The 23,031-nt window shown below is 43.9% G+C and overlaps 1 protein-coding gene across 2 annotated transcripts; it reads right to left on the minus strand.

The window, feature by feature from the left end:
* Positions 1-16: 16 nt before the first annotated feature.
* LOC110508217 (nuclear receptor subfamily 2 group F member 6) lies at positions 17-18,755 on the minus strand. Of its 2 annotated transcripts, none has more exons than XM_036967077.2 (5): positions 17,886-18,755; positions 16,795-17,575; positions 15,343-15,437; positions 10,304-10,879; positions 17-2,630 (listed from the first exon to the last, which is right to left on the minus strand). In XM_036967077.2, the coding sequence occupies exons 2-5, from the start codon at positions 17,061-17,063 to the stop codon at positions 2,356-2,358; spliced, it is 1,215 nt and encodes a 404-aa protein (XP_036822972.1). In that variant the 5' UTR covers positions 17,064-17,575; positions 17,886-18,755; the 3' UTR covers positions 17-2,355. The 2 variants fall into 2 exon arrangements, with proteins under 2 accessions (XP_036822972.1, XP_036822971.1); XM_036967076.2 differs by having other exon boundaries at positions 10,304-10,882.
* Between the last annotated feature and the right edge of the window lie 4,276 nt (positions 18,756-23,031).

Here is a 23,031-nt window from a genome sequence, read left to right on the forward strand (position 1 = left end):
CAGACTCACCATGTCATTTTGGCCTTTTAATAATGCTTTCATACACAAACAATTCCAAATCTAAAGAACTCAGCAACAACAGTAAAATATAGTAAAACATTAATATTAGTACATGTATATTTTGTCATTTTTCTGGGGGTGATATGGTGGTTGAGTGAGTCAGTGGGTGAGGATATGCCACATCTTTTTGAAAGGCATGAGGTAATTCCTAGTCACCGATAGGCTATTGGACCTATTCTCAGTCTCTCGCAGGTAGTGTGATGTTTTGGGATCGTAGCCTCCAAGCGCAGTCCCATTGCCATACAGCCATGACAATAAAGTCCCATGTTACCTAAGTGTTGTACAGTTAGATCCTAGGATGCATTGCTTTGTGCTGGGAACAGAATGGGCTCAGGAGTAGCCTCTTGTTCTGCACCAGTGTCATCTTCACCGCCATGGAGACACATCTTTTTTAACACATCTCAAGGGATGGTAGAGGTATTTTTACATAAAATATTAAGGTTTTAAAAAAAGAACCTGTGAACTCATCATTAAAAAAAATGAACTCTACTCTCCAATCCCATTTGGTAGAGATGAAACACCTCTTAAAACGTTTAACAGAGCAAAAACAACATTGTGACATGCAGCAAGACAACATGGCCTCTAAAAATTATACCATCAACACCAGTTAAGCCTTTGGTTCCCTACATTTACAATATGTACACTTCGTATAGCTTGTAAAATAGGTTTTGATGTGATTTATTTTTAAAGTACCAACAGCATTTGCTCTTTGTTTTCAGTATGGTCATAGGTCATAGGTGAACCATTTGGCCACAACCTTTTTGATTACATACGTTTTTGTTTCAACAATCAGCCTGTCACTCATATCAGCTGCATTCGTCATCTGTTGTAGTTAAAATATCCGTCCTTATTGAAAAAACAGTGTTGATTGGAAAGAACATGTCCAGATGAATGATCTACTCTTACTGCAGTGTCCTAATTCATACTGAATATTGAAAAAGCAGTCATTGAAAAGAAGGCGGTTTGTGGTGAACAACAATGACAGAGAGGTTGCCTTATGAAGAAATCAATCGTTAGCATTCTGTTGTCTTGTGCGGTATCAATCCATATTCATTTAACTGTGTCTTTTTAAAAGTTGCCCAATGCAACAATTAAGATCCCTATGAGTGATACATGGAAACAGTCACTGAGTCCCATTTGTAAGTCTCTCCACTTCATCTGCCTGGCTGATCTACTAGTTCAAATATCAAATCTAGAACCTCTTCAAGGACAATTATGTTTTTGGTGAAATTCCTGTGGACGATAAAGATTTTGGTGTAATTTCTTGTTCCAGTTTCATTTCAACCCTTAGCACCTCCCCGTTTCCTCCTATCAATGTTGACATATCTGAAGGGATAGGAGTGAGACATGGTGGAGGACCCTCTAAGTTAGGTGGAGACCCTTCAGTGAGAGACTTGTTTATAGTCGGTCTATCGACATGTCTGTAGAAAGTTGTCGCAGTGACATCATGGGCATTCTATTGTCGTCCGACATCAAATTTGTCATTGTCGACAACGTCTTAACTTTAGCAAATTTGTATTAATTATTACAGGAAAAAAACTCAACAAGATGATTATTTACAAGGTAATTGAAAGCTAGCTAGCTAATTACAGAAAATAGCTTATGGTTGTGAGCATGATGAAATAAAAGCAGGGAATTCAACCAAAGAATTTGAGAACTTGTGCACTGTCTTGTTGCTGTCTCAGTCAGGTAACCATGACAACGGATTCTGCGACAGGGTCAACGTTGAACTTTAATGCGTCTCCGACAAGGAAACCAACAGCCGCAGCAACAGGTCTATAAACCCGAGTATAAATTAAATGTTATTTTGACCAGAGACACTTGTCGCGTTCTATTTGTCTATAGACATGTTGTTAGACCAAGTATAAACCAGCCTTAAGGATCAGAATGGAACAGACTAATAGCTCCATAATACAGGTTTTCTACCAGAATTCCAATGTCTGATGTTGACGTTGACAGTCATTGTACTGAAGGCAATGAGATGTGGAAAATTAGGTTCCAGTGACCTCTATTGGCAGGACAGTAATGTCTGTATGTAAGGTGTCACTATGGCATGCGGATGGCATGGCTGACTCAGGTCGCCATAACGGGGCACAGCAGGTGTGCTGGCACCAGTGTGCTGGCAATAGACCCAGCTGGCGCTAGGCTGGTATGGAGAGCTCAGTTCATGGAGACAGTACAGTATGTATGATGTCCAGCTGGCGCTAGCATAGGATCACACAGATGGATCATGATGATTCAGAGGAACCTGCGGTCCTTGTCGTCACTGCCCAGAAGGAGACCTAATTTTGGGGGTTACTGACCAGGGACGTAGGGCCAGCTGATGGAGCTTCCGGAGAGCTGCATGTCACGGATGAGCGTCTCAATGGGTGTCTTGCCCACCAGACGCATGAAGAAGAGCTGGGAGATGAGGTTGGCGGGCACGGCACGGAGGGCGGGCAGGCGGAGGAGCAAGCGGCCGAAGCGCTGCGGCTGACCTGGGTACTGCATCCGCTCGTATTCTGTCAGAGCCACCTGGGCCTTTTCCTGCAGAGACTCCACGTGGACCGGGTCTGTCAGCCCACACGCATCTGAGAGGGAAGGAGGGAATGACAGAGACTGGAGGTGAGTAGAGTGGGAGGGAGCAGTACTTAACTGAGGCGGGAACCTACATACAGAAATCTGTTTGGCACCAACAAATAAAAAAATAAAATAAAAATATCAGGTTGTACCTCCTCTGTTCTCCTGGTTTCTACACATTGTTTCATCTGTATGTTGTTGATGTAGTCTTGATTTAGGTCATTTGAAGCAAAATAATGCACACAACTGTTGACATGTAAAAATGTTAACACTCTTTGGGTAAGTGTGCAGTGCAGACCTTTCAATTACAATATCCACTACAACACATTTTGGCCTGTGATTATACTCTGCACTTGTACTGTCATGCCAGGAGAGGGCGCCACTCTCCTCAAATCTACCAGTACACCTGTGTTCAGGTTTTGTTATTTGACCAGCAGATGCTTTGGTATCCTTAGATAACACCAAGAGAAACACTGAGTGAACAAAACATTAGGATAATAATATTGAGTTGCACCCCATTTTGTCCTCAGAACAGCCTCAATTCATTTGGGCATGGACTACAGGGTGTCTTAAGCTTTCCGCAGGGATGCTGGCCCCTCCAATGCTTCCCACAATTGTGTCAAGTTGGCTGGATGTCCTTTGGGTGGTGGACCATTTTTGATACAGTGTGAAAAACCCAGCAGCGGTGGGCCTGGAACCTACTACCATACCCCGTTTAAAGGCACTTCCATCTTTTGTCTAGTCCATTTACCCTCTGAATGACACACACACAATCCATGTCTCAATTGTCTCAAGGCTTGAAAATCATTCTTTAACCTGTCTCCTCCCCTTCATCTACACTGATTGAAGTGGATTTAACAGGTGACATCAACAAGGGATCATAGCTTTCACCTGGATTCACCTGGTCAGTCTATGCCATGGAAAGAGCAGGGGTTCCTAATGTTTTGTACACTCAGTGTATGTTTTCCCATTAGAAATGTTAAAGTCTCAGCATGTTAGTAAAAAAATAAGATAAGTATTGATGTAGGGTTGCAAAGCTAATGTAAATTTAACCAACTTTGTTAATTAACAGGTAATCTAAGGTAATTTATACTTGAATAACTGTTACAAAAATGAATACTATATATGAATACATTTTGTATGTGTCAATTTTGTCCACGAGTTTCTAGTGGATAGACCATACGGTTCAAGAGAAAATAGCCTAATTAATGAAGAAAAATAAAACAACAATGACATTATTTTTCAATTAACTGCAATAACATTTCACAACCGTTTTCACAACTGGTACCAGTTTGGTAGCCGTGCAGACGTGACCCACGAGACTCACAGCGCAGGGAGAGCTGTGACCAAACTGGTCTGGAAAGGAGGCCGTTTAGGAATTCAATATTGTAATATATTAGCTGAGGCAGGGATGAGGGTAGAAGAACAATCTTTATCAGAGGTCATGGGTCAAGTGCAAGTACAGATGATCACATGTACTAACTAGTAATAGCGCCACCCTGAGCCATTCCAGGTACGCACATTTTATTTACTCAATGAGAGCTATGTAAGGATCGCCGTTGCTGTCTCATGCTTTTTTTCAACAGGTTCTTCACAGTCTGAACTGCTGTCTCAGCTTGGCCGTTTGACTGTGGACATGTAGGCCTCGACATGACATGTTTGAAATCCCTGTTGGTAGAGAACCTTTCTTGACTCACCAACTGTCTTCCATTGTCGGAGTACAACATGTTGGGCAACCCATGCCGTGCGAAGATCGACTTTAGTGCTGTAATGATGTGTTTACTTGTTGTCCCACTGAGCTGGGAGATTCTGGGAATTTTGAGTAGTTATCCACAAATAGTAGATATTCTGTGTCGTTGTAATGGAAGAGGTCCACTGCAACTGGCCCAGCTCTCTCTGGGAATGGATGAGACATGAGTGGCTCTCTTGGTTGTTGTTTTTGTGTGAGTTGCAGACTGCACATTTTGTTACAACATCTTCAATCTGTTTAGACATGCCTGGACAGAACATCCTTGCTAGTTTATTACATTTGATGACTCCCATGTGTGCTTCAGGAACTTCTTTCATTTTCTGAGGAACAACAAGTTTTGAACTTCTGAACAGCAGTCCATCTGAGTATGTCAAGTTCCCTCTGAAGGTCCAGTAGTGCCGTCTTTTCTTTGCAACTTCCCCCCTCTTGTCTGGCCATCCTTTTTTAAACTGTTTCTGTGACCAGTCTTAACTCTTCATCTTCTGCTGTTGCTGTTTTGAATTGCTGCAGTTTCTCTTCTGAAACAGGAAGTTGATGAGCGATGTAGTTAACATCCAGCTCACCATCCAGCAATTTCTTTATCTGTTCCTTCAGGTATGCTCGTCTCAGTGCATCTCCATTCCTGGTTTGTCTGTCACATGTAGACTGTATCTCTGTAGTCTCATCAGCATTCTCTGCAGTCTGCCTGGTGCTTTCTGGAGCGACTTCTTGAAGATTGTTTCCAAGGGCTTGTGATCCGACTCCACCTGGATCTGGTTTCCATACAGGTGTTGATGAAACCTCTCGCAGCCGTACACTAATCGCCAGTAGCTCTTTTTCAATTGGAGCGTCTCTCTTTTGACAGTCTGAGGGATCTTGACTTCAACATTCCCATGAACCTCTGAAGCACGGCTTTGTCCTCTGGCTCTGGCATTTCTTGTATTGCTTTGTCCTTTTTGGAGTCTGGTTTCAGGTCTTCTTTGCTTAACACATGTCCAATGTAGCGAATTTCTGTCATTCTGATTTTGCACTTGTCCTTATTCAGTTTCAAGTTGATGCTTCTCAGTCTGTCGTGCTGCTCTGTGTCAGCACCCCAGACAAGAATGTCATCCATGATGTTTACAACACCTTCCAGTAGTTAAAAATGCTGGGCGAGGCCCCTCTGGAAGACCTCTGGAGACGACACGATTCCGAACAGCAGTCTCTTGAATGAATACCTCCCAAACGGCGTACCTCCCAGTCGGGAGCTCTCTTCATCCAGTTGGATTTGCCAGAATCCTTGGTTTGCATCAACTACTGAAAGTACCTTGGCGATAGGCATTTCAGCAACTACCTCTTCAATGGTACGTAAAGGAAAATGTTCTCTCTTGAAGGTTTTGTTTAGATCCTGTGGGTTCATGCATACCCGTATTTTGTTTGGCTTCACGATTGTCACCAAGCTGTTTACCCATTCAGTAGGCTCAGTTTTACTGACGACGACATCCATGTTTTCCACGCGGTTCTGTGCTACAGGTACTTTTCTGGATGAGTTAACCAACCATTGGTGTAACTTCTGCGTCTATTTGTATGTGATGAACTCCCGGAACACATCCAGGTCTTGTGAATAAATCTTCATATTCAAAATGTCCATCTCTGTCCTTTGTTCAAGCTTGAATATTCTCTGCATTAAGCCCATTTGCAGACAAGCTGATCTTCCAAGTATTGCAGGTGCATCTTGTTCTATCACTTGAAATTCCAGTTCAGTCACTTTCTCTTTGCATTGACATTTCAGTCTATTCTTGCTTTTGGCTCCATCTGGTGGCCAGAATACGTCACTAGTTTGCAGTTGGATTTTTGCATGGAATAGCCCTTCACTTTCAGCGTTTTCAAGTCTCTCACGGACAGATGTTACACTCAGCTCCTGTATCCAGCTTAACAGTAAGCTTATGGTTGTTTATTTACAGTGTTTCTGTTCACTGCTCTTTCTCAGTATTTTTCTCATTGATATTCACTAGCTCAGCAACAAATTTTACTTCACTCTGTTTCACTTCAATTGTCCCAATGAACATGTCCTAATTTCGTGCTGTCATCTCCCTGTAAATCCCGTGAATGCTCCGGTTTTCTGTCTGTGTGCATGAGGAGCACATTTTGGCGTAATGGATTTTTTCCTGTGATTTGCTTCGCATATCTGACCTTATGTTGGACCCTTCTTTTGGTTCATATTTGTACCGTCAACGTGAGCATTGTCCATGCAACCTCTCTTTATCTTTATCTAGGAACTTTTTTCAAATTCTGTGTTTTCTTTTGCTCATGCACGTTAAGAACGAATTGTTGAAACTTGTTTCTTTTTTTTAGATGAGTCAGTAAGCATCAATTGACTCAGTTTGTCCTTGCACGTCAGATTTGTTCTTGGCTCACAGTACTTTCAGAAAAGCGCTTTTAATACATCTACATCATCTTCAAAATCAAAGGTATTGTAATGAAACAGGCAGGAAGCAAGTCTCGAACCCCATCTAGCCCGAAGTTGCGACTCTTCCTCTTATAGGAACGCGATCACTGGCCAAGCACACACACTGTCGTGGATGCAAGGCCCAATCACTTCTGACACCAATGTAATGAAACAGCAGGGCGCAGGTCTTGAACCCTTGACCTTCGAGCCGAAGTCCAGCGCACCATCAACTGTGCCGCAAAAGCATGCTCAGGCGGCAGAGTCGATATCCACACTTATGAACCCAGGGTCGTTACAGTATTGAATACCTTGATTGCATCATCTCTGGCTTCGTGCAGGAATGTGTCACATTTCACTATTTCGGCTTTCTCCGAGATGCCACTGGCGATTATATAAAGATGGAATTAAAGGCTGGATCCACACGCTCCAATTTTCAGGTAGATTTCCCTCTAGGTTCAGAGTAGTTAGTGGTCTCATGTGTTCCATGTTTCAGAATGTTAAGCTTTCCTTTTAACACCACTGAGTCAGGGATGATCTTTATCAGAGGTCATGAGTCAAGTACAGATGAGCACATCAAATCAAAGTGTATTTGTCACGTGCATCGAAAACAACAGGTGTAGGTAGACCTTACAGTGAAATGCTTACTTACAGGCTCTAACCAATGGTGCGAGAGGTGTAGGTAAAGAAATAAAACAACAGTAAAAAGGCATTTGAAAAAAAGAGTAGCAAGGCTATATACAGACACCTGTTAGTCAGGCTTATTGAGGTAGTATGTACATGTAGGTATCGTTAAAGTGACGATGCATATATATATGATGAACAGAGAGTAGCAGTAGCGTAAAAAGAGGGGTTGGCGGGTGGTGGGACACAATGCAGATAGCCCGGTTAGCCAATGTGCGGGAGCACTGGTTGGTCGGGCCAATTTAGGTAGTATGTACATGAATGTATAGTTAAAGTGACTATGCATATAAGATAAACAGAGAGTAGCAGCAGCGTAAAAGAGGGATTGGACGGGGGCACACAATGCAAATAGTCCGGGTAACCATTTGGTTATCTGTTCAGGAGTCTTATGGCTTGGGGGTTAAAACTGTTGAGAAGCCTTTTTGTCCTAGACTTGGACCTCCGGTACCGCTTGCCATGCGGTAGTAGAGAAAACAGTCTATGACTGGGGTGGCTGGGGTCTTTGACGATCGGAGGCTCAGCAATTGCCGTACCAGGCAGTGATGCAATTGGTCAGGATGCTCTCGATGTTGCAGCTGTAGAACCTTTTGAGGATCTCAGGACCCATGCCAAATCTTTTTAGTTTCCTGAGGGGGAATAGGCTTTGTCGTGCCCTCTTCACGACTGTCTTGGTGTGTTTGGACCAATGTTGTTGATGTTGAAGCTCTCAACCTGCTCCACTACAGCCCCGTCGATGAGAATGCGGACGTGCTCGGTGCTCCTTTTCCTGTAGTCCACAATCATCTCCTTAGTCTTGGTTACGTTGAGGGATAGGTTGTTATTCTGGCACCACCTGGCCAGGTCTCTGACCTCCTCCCTATAGGCTGTCTCGTCGTTGTCGGTGATCAGGCCTACCACTGTTGTGTCGTCAGCAAACTTAATGACGGTGTTGGAGTCGTGCCTGGCCATGCAGTCGTGGGTGAAAAGGGAGTACAGGAGGGGGGCGCTCCAGTGTTGAGGATCAGCTTGGCAGATGTGTTGCTACCTACCCTCACCACCTGGGGGCGGCCCGTCAGGAAGTCCAGGATCCAGTTGCAGAGGGAGGTGTTTAGTCCCAGGTTCCTTAGCTTGGTGATGAGCTTTGAGGGTACTATGGTGTTGAACGCTGAGCTGCAGTCAATGAACAGCATTCTCACAATTGAACCTTTTATTTAACTAAGCAAGTCGGTTAAGAACAAATTCTTATTTACAATGATGGCCTACCCCAGCCAAACCCGGACACACTGGGTCAATTGTGCACCGCCTTATGGGACTTCCAATCATGGCCGGTTGTGATACAGCCTGGAATCCAACCAGTGTCTGTAGTGACGCCTCTAGCACTGAGATGTAGTGCCTTAGACCGCTGCGCCACTCAGGAGCCACATGTATATACATGACTGCTCCGAAGTAGTGCATCGGGTTTAATTGGTTCTCTTGATTGAGACCTCTCTCCTTGTTTGGATTTGAAAGTTATTTATTTTGGGTAAGATTGTACATACATTTTTAAATACAAAACATACACATACAAACGACAATATACAGACCCACACAAACCTCAGCTACATCACACCTGCCCAGACCCACATCTCCAGCTCCCACATCACTCTCCGCCACATGGCCTCAAACTGCACCATTTTGTTTCTCTCAGTCTCCTATGCACTTTCAACATTTAGTTAATAAAGCATTTGACCTTTCCATTGTGTTAAAAATGGAGGATTGGTTGATTTCCAGTTTAAGTATACATTTCAAAGAAATGTATCGTCCAACCCATCTGGTATCTCACTGAATCCTCATACACCATGTCTTGGAATATGCAGACAGGCGGATTAAATGCACATTCACATTGTAATACTTCTGACAGCCAACTTTCCAATAGTTGATATATTTTTCTGAGATTGTCTGTTGGATAGGCACTCTGTAAGGCTATGTATATCTTACCTATCATATGAGTAAAATATCTCAGTTGGTCAGTCCAAAATAGCTTTTGAATTCTGCCGTTGAAATAAATGTATTTCATATTACCAAGTCATTTACGGTTTCTATGCCGTTAGTTTTCATGGATTTAAATCCAACGATTGTAATGGAAAGGGGAGGCGTTCGGGGCTGTGTGTGGCTGTACATGTGGGTGTTTGACTGAGAAATCTGAATTATAATCTGAATTACCCAAAAGGCATTTGTCATCTGATAATATTACAAAGAACTTTGAGCTTCCAGTAAAATACCCTCCCCTTGCAACCCTATATGCAAGTCAAACGTCCCATCATGCAAATTAAATGTTTGAATATCTAAGTATGCACAGTAGCCAAAAGTCTCAACATGTAGTAGGCTGAAAAGTCTGGAATGTAGTAGGCTGAAAAGTCAGGAATGTAGTAGGCTGAAAAGTCAGGAATGTAGTAGGCTGAAAAGTCAGGAATGTAGTAGGCTGAAAAGTCAGGAATGTAGTAGGCTGAAAAGTCAGGAATGTAGGCTGAAAAGTCAGGAATGTAGTAGGCTGAAAAGTCAGGAATGTAGTAGGCTGAAAAGTCAGGAATGTAGTAGGCTGAAAAGTCAGGAATGTAGTAGGCTGAAAAGTCAGTAATGTAGTAGGCTGAAAAGTCAGGAATGTAGTAGGCTGAAAAGTCAGGAATGTAGGCTGAAAAGTCAGGAATGTAGTAGGCTGAAAAGTCAGGAATGTAGTAGGCTGAAAAGTCAGGAATGTAGGCTGAAAAGTCAGGAATGTAGGCTGAAAAGTCAGGAATGCATGTTGTAAAGTCTCAACATGTCCCAAAAACATCTAAAACTAAATTCTCAATCCACATAGTGAGAATAAAATAAAAAAGATAACTCACCTGGTGAGAAGAGGACGATGGCCTTGAGGCAGCTGTACTCGGCCGAGTCCACCTGGAGCCGGGTCAACTTGTCCACCTGGTTCTGGAACACCCTCACCTGGTCCATGAAGGACACCACTCGCTCAGCTGACATGGGCGAGGAGTGGAAGCCCGCCGCGGCCAGCAGCGGGGCCATGTGGAGGGGCAGTGCGGACTGGGCTGCATTCAGAATGAACAACTCGCTCCAACTCAACCTGAGCAGAGCCACCTGCTCTGACACGGGTAGCTCTGGGAAGTAGGGGATGTTCCTGGCCCACTCGATGGTGCTGAAGAGCAGTCTGGCTGCCAGCTCGCAGATGTTGTCGATGCCCATAACGGCCCCGCCCGCGCCGGTGGCCTGACCCTGTTGGTTGTACTGGTGGCCGTAGCGGCTGCTGGGGTAGGGCTCGGCACGCAGCAGCTGGGAGATGAGCTCCGACACGGGCTGCCCGCCGTTGTTGTTGTAAAACTCTGCCACTCCGACGCCGCTACCACCACCTACTGGGGTGCCCGTGGGGCTGAGGCTGGAGTGTGAGGGGGGGATACGTCCGCGCTGAACTGCTGGGGTGGGGATGGAGGCACAAAGGGGGAGGGGTATGGGTTGGGGTTGGAGTTAAGAAGATGCAGGGAGATGGGGAGGACGGAAGTGATTAGGATTTAGGGTGAAAAGTAGGGAGGGCAGGGGGGAGAAGTTGAAAATGAGTCAGGCATGCTCTCTCGCAGTAGGAGGTCTGGCAGATTATCAACAGACGGTCTTGACCAGATTAACACCATATAATTCCAGATTAAAGTGGCCACCATGGGTCACAGACAGATACCTAAACAACAATGGGCGAAACAGAGGACTCACATTATTTGAGAATTCTCCAAGTGAATGTTAACTCGAGGAATAAAACAAAGACAGCAGAATTCTACATTAAAATATATTTTCCTCAAAGATGAATATTCCTCAGGAGGTGTTCATCTTTTACAATGCAAATATTTGTATTACCAAAAGTGGGATAAAAGCTTACTCTGGCCTTTGTCTTCATATTTATTGCTCTTAGAAAGTAAATGAATTAATTTCCCCTCATTGTGAGGATGAGAGGGTGGCTGTATCAAATACTGCTATGATGCTTCCAGCCATAGTTAACGTATGAAATGCTTCCAGCCATAGTTAACCTATTCAATGCTTCCAGCCATAGTTAACCTATTAAATGCTTGCAGCCATAGTTAACCCATTAAATGCTTCCAGCCATAGTTAACCCATTAAATGCTTCCAGCCATAGTTAACCTATTAAATGCTTCCAGCCATAGTTAAGGTATTAAATAGTTCCAGCCATAGTTAACCCATTAAATGCTTCCAGCCATAGTTCATCTATTAAATGCTTCCAGCCATAGTTAAGGTATTAAATAGTTCCAGCCATAGTTAAGGTATTTAATATTTCCAACTATACAGTTGAAGTCAGAAGTTTACATACACTTAGGTTGGAGTCATTAAAACTTGTTTTTCAACCACTCCACAAATTTCTTGTTAAACAACTATAGATTTGGCAAGTCGGTTAGGACATCTACTTTGTGCATGATAAGTAATTTTTCCAACAATTGTTTACAAACAGATTATTTCACTTATAATTCACTATCACAATTCTAGTGGGTCAGAAGTTTACACACACTAAATTGACTTTAAACAGATTGGAAATATGCAGAAAATGATGTCATGGCTTTAGAAGCTTCTGATGGGCTAGTTGACATCATTTGAGTCAATTGGAGGTGTACCTGTGGATGTATTTCAAGGCCTACCTTCAAACTCAGTGCCTCATTGCTTGACATCATAGGAAAATCAAAAGAAATCTCAGAAAAAAGACCTCAGAAAAAAATTGTAGACCTCCACAAGTCTGGTTCATCCTTGGGAGCAATTTCCAAATGCCTGAAGGTACCACGTTCATCTGTACAAACAATAGTACGCACTATAAACACCATGGGACCACGCAGCCATCAAACCGCTCAGGAAGGAGACGTGTTCTGTCTCCTAGAGATGAATGTACTTTGGTGTGAAAAGTGCAAATCAATCCCAGAACAACAGCAAAGGACCTTGTGAAGATGCTGGAGGAAACAGGTACAAAAGTATCTACATCCACAGTAAAACGAGTCCTATATCGACATAACCTGAAAGGCCGCTCAGCAAGGAAGAAGCCACTGCTCCAAAAACGCCATAAAAAAGCCAGACTACGGTTTGCAACTGTACATGGGGACAAAGATCGTACTTTTTGGAGAAATGTCCTCTGGTCTGATGAAACAAAAATAGAACTGTTTGGCCATAATGACCATTGTTATGTTTGGAGGAAAATGGGGGAGGCTTGCAAGCCGAAGAACACCATCCCAACCGTGAAGCGCAGGGGTGGCAGCATCATGTTGCGGGGGTGGCAGCATCATGTTGTGGGGGTGCTTTGCTGCAGGAGGGACTGGTGCACTTCCCAAAAGGAAGGAAAATTAAGTCAAGGTATTGGAGTGGCCAACACAAAGCCCTGACCTCAATCCCATAGAAAATTTGTGGGCAGAACTGAAAAAGCGTGTGAGCAAGGAGGCCTACAAACCTGACTCAGTTACACCAGCTCTGCCAGGAGGAATGGGACAAAATTCACCCAATTTATTGTGGGAAGCTTGTGGAAGGCTACCCAAAACGTTTGACCCGAGTTAAACAATTAAAATGATTTGTCCCCAGTCCACCTGGCCGTGCTGCTGCTCCAGTTTCAACTGGAACCCTAACCTTTTCACCGGACGTGCTACCTTTCCCAGACCTGCGGTTTTCAACTCTCTAGAGACAGCAGGAGCTCTTAATGATCGGCTATGAAAAGCCAACTGACATTTACTCCTGAGGTGCTGACTTGCTGCACCCTCGACAACTACTGTGATTATTATTTTTTGACCATGCTGGTCATTTATGAACATTTGAACATCTTGGCCATGTTCTATAATCTCCACCCGGCACAGCCAGAAGAGGACTGGCCACCCCTCATAGCCTGGTTCCTCTCTAGGTTTCTTCCTAGGTTGTGGCCTTTCTAGGGAGTTTTTCCTAGCCACCGTGCTTCTACACCTGCATTGTTTGCTGTTTGGGGTTTTAGGCTGGGTTTCTGTACAGCACTTTGAGAAATCAGCTGATGTAAGAAGGGCTATATAAATACATTTTATTTGATTTGAAAGGCAATGCTACCAAACACTAATTGAGTGAATGTAAACGTCTGACCCACTGGGAATTTGATGAAGGAAATAAAAGCTGAAATAAATCATTCTCTACTATTATTCTGACATTTTTTACATGGAATAAATGTCAGGAGTTTTGAAACAGTGAGTTTAAATGTATTTGGCTAAGGTGTATGTAAACTTCCGACTTTAACTGTAGTTGACGTATTAAAGCCATTGGGTGAGTAATGTGACCTTGAAAGGGAAAGAGTCATTAATATTGTGGGCTATACTCATTGTGGAACTTTGGGCTACAGCCTCTTTATCATACAATAATGCCTCATATCAATGGCATAGGGATACTATGTTCTACTTAGGGCTTCAATAGGCTTACAGTGTAAGATGACATGGCAACCAGGGTAACGGTGGAACCACTACTATACAGATGGTATGTAATATTTATAATCAAAGGCCTATGGAAAAACAACTAACCAACCACTGCATATACAGTCCTTCATCACCTGGGACTTCAGACTACAGTTGAGGTATAGACAGAGATGTGTGTGAAAGACTGGTGCACAGGGCCGCAGGTGGCTTGTTCCTTGTATCCTAGTCGCTCACGCAGGCACTAGATTAGATGACAAAGGACACGGCATGGAGCCTGCATGGATGGCAAGCCATGATACGGCCAGTGTAGTTGTATGTGACAACACTATGGGTCAATGTAATGTTTAAAAAATCAGAATTTTGAAACAATCGTTTTTTTTTAGAACATACATTTGGCTGTGGATACAGTCTATTGACTGGAGTTCATGTCTTTGAACATCCATGTCAAAGTAACCTGATATTCTGCATAGAACACATACAAATATAGGTAAAGGAAGGTCCTACTGTATGTGGACAGGATAAGTATATAGGTAAAGGAAGGTCCTACTGTATGTGGACAGGATAAGTATATAGCTAAAGGAAGGTCCTACTGTATGTGGACAGGATAAGTATATAGCTAAAGGAAGATCCTACTGTATGTGGACAGGATAAGTATATAGGTAAAGGAAGGTCCTACTGTATGTGGACAGGATAAGTATATAGCTAAAGGAAGGTCCTACTGTATGTGGACAGGATAAGTATATAGCTAAAGGAAGGTCCTACTGTATGTGGACAGGATAAGTATATAGATAAAGGAAGGTCCTACTGTATGTGGACAGGATAAGTATATAGCTAAAGGAAGGTCCTACTGTATGTGGACAGGATAAGTATATAGCTAAAGGAAGATCCTACTGTATGTGGACAGGATAAGTATATAGGTAAAGGAAGATCCTACTGTATGTGGACAGGATAAGTATATAGGTAAAGGAAGGTCCTACTGTATGTGGACAGGATAAGTATATAGCTAAAGGAAGGTCCTACTGTATGTGGACAGGATAAGTATATAGCTAAAGGAAGGTCCTACTGTATGTGGACAGGATAAGTATATAGATAAAGGAAGGTCCTACTGTATGTGGACAGGATAAGTATATAGCTAAAGGAAGGTCCTACTGTATGTGGACAGGATAAGTATATAGGTAAAGGAAGGTCCTACTGTATGTGGACAGGATAAGTATATAGCTAAAGGAAGGTCCTACTGTATGTGGACAGGATAAGTATATAGGTAAAGGAAGGTCCTACTGTATGTGGACAGGATAAGTATATAGGTAAAGGAAGGTCCTACTGTATGTGGACAGGATAAGTATATAGGTAAAGGAAGGTCCTACTGTATGTGGACAGGATAAGTATATAGGTAAAGGAAGGTCCTACTGTATGTGGACAGGATAAGTATATAGCTAAAAGAAGGTCCTACTGTATGTGGACAGGATAAGTACCTTCTTTGCGCATGCCAACGCGAAAGCACTTCTCAAGGCGGCAGTACTGGCACTGGTTGCGGTGATGTTGGTCGATCTGGCACTCTCGATTCGACCTGAAATATAGATCATAACATGTTTTGCCAATCCACACAGCAATGATAATGACATTTAGCTTTGCTGACACTTGTTACAGCTACAAACCCTTGGCAAAATCTATAGTAGTGTATGTGTACTGCTATCACTTTAATGGAGAAAGGTCACCTATGATAGAAAACATTTGCAGGCAGTTGTGAGTTACCAGACTGCATGGTTGCGTAACGTATCTAGAGGGTAGATGTAGAAAGTTGAAGCATAAAACACGATGCGAGACAAAATAAGCTTCTATTTAAATATATTATAGGTATCTGCTGGTTTACAGAATCAGATTATATAAGTGTGTATGGCCCAATCCCTGTCTTTCCTTAGATGATCCATGGCATTAATATTGTATCATGCTCATGGATTTTTTTTTATATGGGCAGAGTGGCTGATGTAGGGATGACTAGACCACAGTGGGGAAACTCAATTATCTCACTTCGAGGATAGTTTTGTACAAGAAAACGTGTGCATTTGTATGACATCTTCTTGGACATGGAGGAAACAATGTAAATCAATAAATATCACATTGCAAGACAATACAAAATATCACAATACAGAGTTGAACAATACAATGAAATACAATAGAGGTGTCTGTTCAACCCCATATTGTTTTCGACTAATAATATTGACAATCAAGACGTCTGCCAGTAAGCAATGATGGAGTGTAATACTATTTTTAAGTCAGCTATTCTCTTCAGATACCTTTTATATCGTGAAAGGCACACAGTTAAAGAACAAATCCACTCAAAAACAATGTTTTGGTTTAAAAAAATGCACTGTTAATACAGTCGCAAAATGTTTTGCAGTCAAGTTGTCAAGATGCTGGACTTTCAAGAAGCAAAGTGCCACCGGCCACATCATGGTGATGATGCACAATGCATTATATGACACTTTGCCTCTTGAAAGTCCAGCATCTTGAAAACATGACTGTTGACATGCAAAACATTTGGGGACTGTATCAACAGTGGACTAATTAAAGAAATACAGAAAGATATTTTTTTGTGTGTATTTTTCCTTTAAGTGAGTGATGAGTCACATCCAGTAAAGACACTGCTGTGTGGATTGTAACAGCTCTGCACAGAGTCAACTATGTATTAATGCATGACTCACTCTAGCTATTTGCATCCATTTGCCTGTACAGATGGGATATTGATAACAGACAAACTAAGGAATCAGAAATAAAGGCTATTCATAAGAATTACCCAGACGGGTGTTACAGTTTGGTGGAGGAAGAGGTGAATTCCAACGTTACAGTGTAAATAGCTTATTATATTTATCCATCAATTTTGAGAATCCATCACATCATTATCACAATTATCCATTGAGTCTCACCTGCAGGTATAGTTGAGGTTGCGGCGGATGCTCCTCTTGAAGAAGCTCTTGCAGCCCTCGCAGGTGAACACACCGTAATGCTTCCCGCTGGACTTGTCCCCACACACCACACAGTCCACCACACACGCCTTGTCCTCGTCCCCGACCTCCATGTCGCTGCCCCCGGCCTGGGGCGAACCGTCCTCCTCCTCTCCCCTCAGATAGCCCTTCTCCCCCAGCCCGTTGGTGCCCCCGTTGGGGTCTCCCCAGCCCCCACTCACCATGGCCATTGCTTGGTTAGCAGACCACAGAAGGAATGAGAGACAGCCAACAATTTTGTTTGCTGCTGTCTAAACTTTTTGATTTCCTTTGTGAACTCTCTGTTCAGAGTTCAAGATTTGAAGATTCTCTGCCTTTTCATAAAATATTCTCTTTTGGCTTTTTGGTCCTCAAAGTGGGTCAGAAACTAAATAGTCAAAGGTAGAAAATTACCCACACCCTCTTTTAATGTAGAGTATAAATGGGTGTAAAAATTGTATGGTGTAGAATGTTTGTTCCAAAAAAACCACTAGAGCTGTTTTGTCTCCTCCCCTTCCACTATGACCTGGAAATTGTTTCGCTTTTCACTCTAGAAACTTTTGTTTTGCCCCATGCCCAGTTTTCTTCTTTCTCCTTATTGAATTAGTCACTCTTTTTGTGTTTTTTGTTATGTATTTATTTGGCACCAAATCCTTCGACGGCTGTCTTTTAGAGGAGCTTGCTGTTCAGTCGAATGGTTTACACTTCAGCCAAGACACAGAACCTTTCACAGGAAACAATTAATCAAACACACATTTTCAAAAAGAGACCAAAACACAACCCATTCACTCGCACTTTGCACATGATTACAGAGGGAAACCCTCTCTCGATTCTCTCTCTGCCTTCTCTCTCTAGCAACAATAATGGCTGAAAAAGGACCGCGCTAGCCCTGGAGCAGTGGCCACCCCTCGTAAAACTGTCATGCAGTTTACCTTCATATAGTGTATGTGGAGTCCTGCTGCCTTTCTGCAATATCTTACTTATATCCTGGCATTAGAGAGAAATAATACAAAAGCCTTGTATTGTATGCTTACCGTTGCAAGTATATTCATATAATATGTCAACGTCTTCTTTTAGCTAGATCACCCCTGCAGCCATGGAGAGGGAGGGCACAGACAGAGTGAGGCAAGAGACAGATTTTCCAGCAATCCTCTGAGCACCACCAACATTCTGGTTGACAAAACGAGCCCTTCCAGGTCACCACTAGCAAAACAACTTGATGTTTCACAGCACACTGTATGTGGCTATATCCTCAAGGCACACAAAGAACTACTATCAAGTCTTAGCCGTGGCTACGGTCTACCCCCTCTGTTTTACTAAATCAACCAGTCTTTCTGGCTCTCTTTAAAATGGTCTTCAACTCAAGGAAGTGCCCTCTCTTCCTTGTTTGTTGTTCCAGAGGGAGGCAAGAGACAGGCTGTAGCAATATCCTCTGTGGTAGTGGCTAGACCAGTCTGTTTCAGTCCCTCCAAAAATAGACTGCACGGATTAGGTTAGAAATCCTAAAAGCGTCCTTTCCACCCTTCAGAAGTCAGAGAAACTGCTTTCTAAGCATCCGTGTTAGCCTCTCCCTCCAGTCTTTTGTCAGTGCTTGCCCACCGAGCACTAACGACTTGCGGCCTAGCCCTGTGCTCCGACCGTGTGGGTGCTTCCCGTGGCTGAGGCAGGCGAGGGGGAAGGGATGTGGCTTTCTCTCCTCAGAGTCCACCAAATTGAATTGAGATTTAAAAAGAAGACTAGGCTCTTGACAGATTGGCTTTTGTAAGGCACCACACAGACCGTCCTCTCTCTCTGTGTCTATGGGTTTCTCCCTCCGTTTTCCTCAGCTTGTGTGTGTGTGAGCTAGCAGAGCAAGAGAGAGAGAGGGAGGGAGTGTGCAGGGAGGGGGATGGGGGCATGTGTGTGCTCAGGGATTTGACACTGCTATTCAAGCCCTGTGGTTGCCATGGCACCAGCTGCCTTATATGGACATTGAAGTCAAAGAGCAAAGAGTGGGCTGTGGGGCTTATCACACACAGAGAAAAAGAATGTGGAGGTTCGCTCTCCTCGGAGAGAGGCATGACCCCAAGGCCTGACTCTAAGCACACGGCCAGAGCTACCCCCGACCATGGCAAACAACTCAAAGCCCTCCAGGAAATACACCAGACATGGCTCTGTCTCAGCTCCCAACACATTGGGTGGGCTTTCTATGGCAAATTGTCAAGTTACTTGTTTATTTACTCTGTTCCTACAGAAGAGTTATGCAATAGACTACTTGAAATTGTAACATTTCACACCTGAATCCCTCCTATAATGTCAATAACAAAGCATAGATTACTCTACAACCTTTGACCTCAGTAATATGAAGTAGGCCTACACATGTTTTCTCAGTGTAATGCATTAACCCTGTAAATCATAGCCTGCACTTTGATCTTATCTCCTGGCCAATGAATAGACAGCTTAAGACCCACCTCATTGTGCTAAAAGAAAACGCCACGTTTTGGTCATCACCATTTCACAAAGGTCCTCTATCCCCTTTCTTTGTGGAGCACATGGTGATTCATGTCCGAGGTTAACCCCAAAGGTCACGCAGACTTACTCACCCTTGCCTCGCTAAGCCCAGGGTCATCCTAGATCAGGGTTCCCCAACTGGAGCCCGTAATTACGTTCCAGGACCCCGACCATTCACTCAAGAAACAAATCGGCCTGCGTCTGAATCTAGTAGATGATCCCTGTCCTAAACTGTTAGTCTTTGTGGGTCTGCCTCTCCAGGATAAGTCTTTGTGGGTCTGCCTCTCCAGGATGGTCTAGTTGATGATGCCTGTCCTAAACTGTTAGTCTTTGTGGGTCTGCCTCTCCAGGATAAGTCTTTGTGGGTCTGCCTCTCCAGGATGGTCTAGTAGATGATGCCTTTCCTAAACTGTTAGTCTTTGTGGGTCTGCCTCTCCAGGATGGTCTAGTTGATGATGCCTTTACTAAACTGTTAGTCTTTGTGGGTCTGCCTCTCCAGGATGGTCTAGTTGATGATGCCTTTCCTAAACTGTTAGTCTTTGTGGGTCTGCCTCTCCAGGATGGTCTAGTTGATGATGCCTGTCCTAAACTGTTAGTCTTTGTGGGTCTGCCTCTCCGGGATGGTCTAGTTGATGATGCCTTTCCTAAACTGTTAGTCTTTGTGGGTCTGCCTCTCCGGGATGGTCTAGTAGATGATGCCTGTCCTAGATAAAGAAACAAAGGCAGAGAGAAGAAAACCAATCCTGGCTAAAAGTGCAGAGAAACGTCATGAATCTATGATACATTTTTAACTGACACAGAAAGACGTTGTACCTACAAAAGTGTAACTAACACCAACTTATCTTTTTTCTTTGTCTAGATCTAGAACATACAGATAATTCTAAGAAATTCCTGAGCCCAAACCCTTCTCTTTGGCTGTGTGTGTGTATGTGTGGAAAGTGTAGCATTGTCCTGGTCACTGTGTGGCTAATGGGTCATCAGAGGTGTATGTTAATCTGAATGAAAGTCCCATTAAAGGAGACAATGTGCCTGTTGATTGGCACCTCCATTGTTGGTCAAGATTAGCCAAATAATGGCTTCTTGTGTGTGGGAGTGGCTGTGTGGTGTGTGTGTGTGTGTGTGTGTGTGTGTGTGTGTGTGTGTGTGTGTGTGTGTGTGTGTGTGTGTGTGTGTGTGTGTGTGTGTGTGTGTGTGTGTGTGTGTGTGTGTGTGTGTGTGTAGGAGTGGCATTGTGTGTGCGTGTGCATGTGGGAATGGCTGTGTGTGTAGGAGTGGCTGTGTGCCTGTGGGGGGGGGGGGGGCGGGGGATGCATGGGAGTGACTGTGTGTGTGTGTGTTGGGGGGAGTGGCTGTGTGTGTGTGGGAGTGACTGTGTGTGTGTGTGTTGGGGGGAGTGACTGTGTGTGTGTGTTGGGGGGAGTGGCTGTGTGTGTGTGGGAGTGACTGTGTGTGTGTGGGAGTGACTGTGTGTGTGTGTTGGGGGGAGTGACTGTGTGTGTGTGTTGGGGGAGTGGCTGTGTGTGTGTGGGAGTGACTGTGTGTGTGGGAGTGACTGTGTGTGTGTGTTGGGGGGAGTGACTGTGTGTGTGTGGGGGGGGGTGACTGTGTGTGTGTGGGAGTGACTGTATGTGTGTGTGTGGGAGGGGGGAGTGGCTGTGCATGGGAGTGACTGTGTGTGTGTGTTGGGGGGAGTGGCTGTGTGTGTGTGGGAGTGACTGTGTGTGTGTGTGGGAGTGACTGTGTGTGTGTGGGAGTGACTGTGTGTGTGTGTTGGGGGGAGTGACTGTGTGTGTGTGTTGGGGGGAGTGACTGTGTGTGTGTGTTGGGGGGAGTGGCTGTGTGTGTGTGGGAGTGACTGTGTGTGTGTGGGAGTGACTGTGTGTGTGGGGGATGACTGTGTGTGTGTGGGAGTGAGTGTGTGTGTGGGGGAGTGACTGTGTGTGTGTGGGAGTGACTGTGTGTGTGGGGGAGTGACTGTGTGTGTGTGTGGGAGTGACTGTGTGTGTGTGTTGGGGGGAGTGGCTGTGTGTGTGTGGGAGTGACTGTGTGTGTGTGGGAGTGACTGTGTGTGTGTGGGGGGGAAGATATTGAAACTGTTGACCTTCCTTTTCTTCCACAACATTTTCATGACCAATCCTTTTGAGACGAGTTACATACATAATTACATACATACATACATTACATACATACATTACATACAGAATTACATGCAGAATTACATACATAAATTGCGTTATGAAATAACAATAATTTCTTAAAATCAGACATTAGCGTTACATTAGCTAAAGTCTGTTAAACTACTCCTGGCTTCAACCGCCACAGCAGCAGTTTGCCAAGCTAAATTACTACTAATTAACATGCTGCTACCATAGCAAGGGCTTGGTACATTCCTGAGAGTCTACTTGTTCAACCGTCACACCAATTTAGGCCCCTCACTTCAACCTCCTTCTATTATAGCTCCTGTAGATCAAACCGATGATGCAGTTACTGTTTGGCATGCCTCTGATGTCTGATTTAGTATAACACAATTTGTGTGTATCTGTTTAATGCTCATATGCTTTGTGTGTGCCTCTGCGTGTGTGTGCATTGAGGGTGTGAGTCTATTGAGGGTGGGGTGCCTTGGTCTTTGAACCGCCAATCAGAAACATGGTTACTCTCTGCAAGCGGTCCAGTAAGGCAAGACTGCAAATGACACACGCACACACACACACACACACACACACACACACACACACACACACACACACACACACACACACACACACACACACACACACACACACACACACACACACACACACACACACACACACACACACACACAGTGGTAGTAGTATGGCATAATTACATACTACAAGGCTTTCCAACTAAGTGTAACCTGATACTGATACTAGTTCCTGATACCAGATACTAGTTTAACAGATACATCCCCTAAAGGACATCAATTACATCTCTGTCATTTGAGATCCAGATTCCATTTCGGCCTCATTCCATTACTGCAGGTCCAACCAGCCGACTGATCCTTGGCTGATGACAGAGGACAGAACTGGACAGTTTCCTTCCAGAAATAGTTTGCTCCATTTTTTGTGAGGCTCTATTTTGTTTTGACATGATGAACCCTTCACACAAAATGTGTTGTTGTTGTGGGTTATGTGGGTGCTGGGTACTCCAACAACAAACCAGGACACCCCTGTAAACATTAGAAATCGCAACACTGGTCCAGCCTAAGGCACTCCCAATAGTCAATGTGTTATTCGAACCCTGGGTGTTGATGAATGTGTACTCAAGCTTAGCGGCATATGGAAAGTAGCCTAGGTTTTCAACACAAACTGATAATGGACGTTTACACGAGGGGGACATTTCATCGCGCTCCAATGACTGTCAAACTGTTTGACCTGCAGGGACAGCTTCTCTCTGAGACCGGCATCACCTTTGACCCCACAGGAATGGGCAAGCCTGGTAATAAAAACAAAGCCCTTTGTCCGAGTCAAAGGAAAACATCTGCTGGACTGAGGAGGGATTAAGGTCGGGGATTCATCAGTCTTTTTTTCAACAGAAGACCCTCTGATGAGAGTTGAGGTGTTTGGAGGAAACCAATCCTTACATTACTAAGTTCTCAATCCCATGGTTTAAAAGGCATGGTTTGAAATATGGAATATGCATAACAGAGGAGGCTGGTGGGATGAGCCA

Source organism: Oncorhynchus mykiss, chromosome 28 (assembly GCF_057628025.1).
Source record: "Oncorhynchus mykiss isolate SJ-2025 chromosome 28, ASM5762802v1, whole genome shotgun sequence".
NCBI lineage: Eukaryota > Metazoa > Chordata > Actinopteri > Salmoniformes > Salmonidae > Oncorhynchus > Oncorhynchus mykiss.